The sequence below is a fragment of the Xyrauchen texanus genome, chromosome 5 (assembly GCF_025860055.1).
Source record: "Xyrauchen texanus isolate HMW12.3.18 chromosome 5, RBS_HiC_50CHRs, whole genome shotgun sequence".
Lineage (NCBI taxonomy): Eukaryota > Metazoa > Chordata > Actinopteri > Cypriniformes > Catostomidae > Xyrauchen > Xyrauchen texanus.
The window spans coordinates 13,452,857-13,458,486 of NC_068280.1; the positions used below are offsets into that span (position 1 = coordinate 13,452,857).

Sequence of the window (5,630 nt, forward strand, 5' to 3'; positions counted from 1 at the left end):
GCTCTGCCTCAACTTCCGCTCAGAGACTGCAGCCCTGGTGCTTCTGCCCTTAACTGCAGCTGGATAATATTGCTGTGAAATGGAAAAGTACTAACTCGTGTAATCATGCTGGAATTTATGCTGCAGGATCATCAATTCCCAATAGAGAGAAGAATGCTGAAAATATATATTTTTTTATTTTTTTGTTTATTAAATCATACAAACACAGTAAAATTATGTTATAGATGTTTATCCATTAAACACACATACAATAATATACATGATTGAGCAAACCACATCAAGTGCAAAGTGAAGATTATATGGCCAAAATCTGGCCTTCTTTTTAACCTGTAGACAGCCACACCTCTGTCATGCAACTCCATCAAACAGTTTTTGAAAAGGGAAAGCAGTGGTACAGCTTTCTCCAGTAGCTCCCATATTTGAAGTTATGCTGAAATAACAGATAAATATTGACCTTAAAGTGATGGCCAACATAATGCTTGACAATATTTTACTCTGTCTGCAAAAAGTCTACAGGCCAAACTCCTGCAGCAGCAGTTTTTAAAACCCCAAAGGAAATGAAGTCAGATGGAACAGCAAAGCAAATCTCACTGTCTTGCAGGGGTGTAAAGTAATTGCATTAAAATATTTAAGTATTGTACTTATTATTTTTGGGGATTTGTACTTTACTCAAGTGCAATTTAAACATAATACTTGTACTTTTACTTAAATACATTTCTAAAGAAAAAAATTGTATTCTTTTTTAACTCCTTACAATTTTATTTAAACTGGAAAAGTACTCATTACATTTTTGCAGATCATTTTCTTTCGTCTTATTGGACTGAAGCAGACTTTTCAGTGCATCCGACAAACGACAGATTGACAAACAGCTGTCGCGCGGCAGCTGTATGGAATTCCGATTGTCTGCAGAGACGAAATTTCGGATCTGATTTGAAATTCATATTCAATCAAAAATATGAGCAAAAAGTGATAAACACTGACGGGTTTGGTCCTGAACTTTATTCTAAACACCTGATACTTGTACAGATTGGACATTTATGAAATTATCATTCATGTTTCAAATATACACTGTAAATAAAAACAAAAGGCTTTTGTAATTTAATGTGTACATGTCATTTATTTCTACAATTGCATTCATATTTAAATCATAATCAATGAATGATTACTGAATTATTATTGTTGTTAGGCAACTTTAATAATAATAACTATAAAACCAGAAATGATAATGATGATTTAAAAAAAGGAAATCTGTGTAAATAATTATGAATTTAACTGTATTCATCCATTTGCTTAAGAGCAGGGGTAGGGAGCAATGCTCAGAAAACAATTTAAAAAACCAACATCATCTTTCTCTATGTCTCAAGGGACTGGGTGCTCTGACTTCGCAATTTGTGAGTGCCTTCTCACATACAATGAACATTGTGTGACTGTAGCAAAGTTTCTGCTAAATAAAATTATGCGGGTCATTACACGTCTCAGGGCAGTTCCGAAGTGAAATGTTCACTGTGTGGCGTTAAAAGAGAGAGGAACTTTTTCCCGAACAGATGAGGTTAAGGTTAATATTCCATAGAGGTTTTATTCAACAAAACTGACCACTCAACCCTAAACCTGAAACCTAAACCAAACCGATAGTGTCAGAAAAAGCAAATGTGACATGAAAAACTATTTCTGAATTAACCACTTAATTTTTTGGTACTTCTATGATAATTTCGCTCACGTGTCAACTCGTGTGCTCATCAGGACTCATACCCAAGTCCTTTGTAATGCATATGCAACACTATTAGTAGAGCTTCCGTGCAATTTGATAGCACTCAAACTAGCATTGTGTGTGGAATGGAATGAAAAATAAATGTTTATGAACTGATAATCTGCTGTTTTACTTATGATTTGAGTGAAAAGGGGTTAAGAGTCAATGTTGTTTTAGCGCCTCTAGTGTTCATTACACCAGGATATACACCATAAATATAATTTAGCAAAGATTTTGTTATTGTAACACAATTTTATGACCAGGCAACTGAAAAAAAAACCCAGCTGAATTCAACAACGTCCTCTCTCACAATCTCCTCTCTTGATTTAAAAGTTACATTTTACTTTTGTAATAATTAAGTACAAATAAATGGGAATACTTTTTTACTTTCACTCAAGTATGTTTTTGGCTAGATACTTTTAATTAAGCTAAATTTTCACTCACTATCCATACTTTCACTTAAGAATAATTTCAGAGTACTTTTTATGCCCCTGCTGTCTTTGTTTATTTTATTATATTAATTAGGGTGACCATACGTCCTCTTTTTCGGACCTTAAAAAAGCATCAGGTTTGGATTTCGAAATTTGCAGGATTCGGCTTTAGTTGCATTATGATGCGCATCTGGTCTAATACTTCATTGTGTATGCTTGCATATTTGCATTAATTTAACCCACTTTGTAAGTCCCAACTTCTTGCATGCCAATTGGTCATTTATAAGAGGCTTGCAGCAACTATTGGCCAAATTCCTGTCTGTCAATCTCTCCGCGAAAGCGCTAAGCGCTGTTGTGTTTGGCTTTACATTTTAGTACATGGGCATTCAAAAGAATATTGGACATTTTTATTTATTTATGTTATGCTAATAGTGCATTTTTCACTGTATTGAAGTTTGCATATAATAACACTGTTTTGAACCCTATTATTTCACCCCACCCCAATACCCCCCGGCGGAAAAAAAGGTGTCATTTTTTTGGAAAACCAGAATATGGTCACCCTATATTAATATCTCTATAAACCTGCAATATGTTACATGAATAAGCATTAGACCTTGTGGGGGTTCAGAGTTTGAGTTGAGAAACTAAATGCCAGCGTGAGATTTGTTGAAGTCTCAACATATTGATATGTAAGGCTGGAAAATATCCATCATCCTTTGCTTAGACATAACCATTGACCTGTGATTCATGGGACATGTTTGCTCTTTACTGTGCCACCTTGAGTGAACATTGGAATACAGACAATATGCTTTCATCTATCCATTAGCAGGAGCAGGTACAATTCTTCATCTCTTTCTCGGTTATGCATCTCGCTGGGATTTTGAAGCTCCCAGCTGCTGCTCTGCTGGACTGTAACACACATTCGTTCACATAATTCCCCCTCTGGCTTTTCAATCTTTGTGCCAGTGTCATAAAGATGGTGTCCACCTGGTCCCCTTTGGGGCCTTTGGCTGAAGTAAGGTATAAAGTCATTCCGTGGACATCGGCCAAGTGACGAGCCTGCTCGATTAACACAGAAGTAGTCGTTGAAATTATCAGGTCGACCTTGTTGCAAACAAGAGCACGTGGTACATCTGGACCAAGAGAGTGCTGACGGCACTCGTCCATCCACAATGGCAGATTGCGGAAACTAGTAGGGTTAGTGACATCAAAGACGAAGACTATGCCATGCACATTGCGATAGTAGTGCTGTACCATGCTTTTGCGAAAACGTTCCTGACCAGCTGTGTCCCACAACTGCACCTGGAGACGGAGGGAAAGATTTGAGAGCAACTCTACATAGGACTCTAGCCTATATATTCTTTGGCCTGAGGGTATTAAAATATATGTAAATTAGTTTTTGGCACAAGACTGTCACATATACACTGCTGAAATGGACTCATGACTAAAAATACAGTGCTGCATTGACATTGCAGAGGCAGAAAAATGGCAATGTACTGGTCAAGACAACATCTTTTTAAAATCTACATGATCTTTACGCATGATCAACCTCACAGTCAAATCACAAGCTGAACTGATACTTTCTTAGACAAAGTTACCTCAGGCAAATGTAGAAAACTTAAGAAGCCTATAGATAGTATTGACTAATACCAAGTTTATAGTAACTTACATTATTTTTATGTGAAAAGGTTTATTGTAGTTTGTAGTTCAAAGGAATATTGCTGGTTAAATACAAGTTAAGCTCAATCAACAGGCAGCGTATGTGGCATATTGTTGACCACAATCAGTCCTTAATTTGACTTTATATAAAGAACAATAAGCAAAAATGTAGGTTACGGTGGGGCACCTACAATGGAGGTGAATGTGGCCAGTCTAAAAACATTAAAATACACCATGTTTCAAAAGTATAGCCACAAGATGTGAATATTATGATTCTAGCGTGATACAATTGCATACAAACTTTATCGGTGTGTAAAGTTATTGAATATTACCACAGATGTTAAGCCGGTGAATCTCTGACTTTATCACACTAATATCACGTGAACATGTATGATTTTCCATCGTGTGGCTACACTTTTGAAACGGTGTCTGTTTTAATGGTTTATGAGATGGGATTCTCAAAAACGGCATTTCACAAGGATACTATTTAACTTTAAAATCAAGGATTTACGTCTAAATTGAGTAGTGGATGTAGACAAAAGATACAGCTTCACAAATTATATCAGATCACGATGAACTGTCATAAACAGAAAATATTAGGGTTTGTGCTGCACAGATTTTATAGGATAAACAAGCATTATGATTCTAGGTTATTTGCATTCACAAAATTACAGTTTTTCCCAGTCTAAAATAATCTTGCATAAATAAGCTTCAAAATGGAAATTAATAATAAAAAAAAAAAACTTGATAAAATTGAAAATGTAGGCTATTAAAAAATATGTAGGTACGAAGTTCTTACTCGGATTTTTTCGCCTTCTAGCTCAAGAAGTTTCTCACGAAAATCGACCCCGATCGTCGCCTCCGTTCTGCTGGGAAACTGTCCGGTGCAGAAGCGGTGGGTCAAACAGGTCTTACCGACACCGGCGTCTCCGATCACTATAATCTTACATGTGCGACTGCAGCGCACCGGCTTACCCTGCGATGAGGTTGAGCTCTCCAGCAACGAATCCATCACTGAAACTGTAGTTCCAGTGGCTAAAAGATGAGAATTAAGGCGAAATGGAAGTTAAAGTGTAAAGTTGCTAACTCGGGATAATTCAGTGAGCACTCCTCACATGCGCATAACTGATGGTAACTGATTACAATAACTTCCGCTATTATGAAAGGGAAACATGGAAAAACATTTCTGTGAAAAGTTAATTGGGTGCTCACCGTCAAATCAAATCATAAACGGCATGTAGTTAATCCAAACCTTTAACCTTAGTAAGACAATACACTTATGGCATGGTTATTCTATATGCATTCGATTAATTTTGCATCACCTATAAAAGGAATACATTAGCAGTATTATTAAAGTCTGACAAACAGCTAGTACAGAAACCAAAAACCACCCACATTTTGTTTCATTTCCATTTTGGGAACCTTAAGTGTAAATGGTTTCCATGTGCTTTGGAGGATAAATGAAGCTTTTAAAACAGTAAATGTCCTGGCAAGTTACCAGTCTTGAAGTCTCAGCTGATGGTAATGCGAGTCAATAATATTGTGTATGGATTGGTGCAAAGTCTCTTGATCACTATTGCTCCACTGTTGTAGAGCACAACTTCTTCCACCACTTTTCCCCCTCTGTGAAGAAATGCAATGAGGAACCTCTACACATGCTCTTCCCCATCACATCATCACTTCCTCTCCACCCACAGCCTAGTGTATCACAATCAACTTTAGATGATTCAGACGCTCACACCAATTAAAATCTTCTGCCAAAAAAAAAAAAAAAAGCCATGTGTAGTTTTTAA

The 5,630-nt window shown here is 36.6% G+C and overlaps 1 protein-coding gene across 1 annotated transcript; it reads right to left on the bottom strand.

The window, feature by feature from the left end:
• Nucleotides 1-267: 267 nt before the first annotated feature.
• Nucleotides 268-4,946, bottom strand: LOC127643732 (ras-related protein Rab-33B). Its single transcript, XM_052126573.1, has 2 exons — nucleotides 4,637-4,946; nucleotides 268-3,480 (listed from the first exon to the last, which is right to left on the bottom strand). Exons 1-2 carry the CDS (start codon nucleotides 4,847-4,849, stop codon nucleotides 3,001-3,003), a joined length of 693 nt encoding a protein of 230 aa, XP_051982533.1. The 5' UTR covers nucleotides 4,850-4,946; the 3' UTR covers nucleotides 268-3,000.
• Nucleotides 4,947-5,630: the final 684 nt, after the last annotated feature.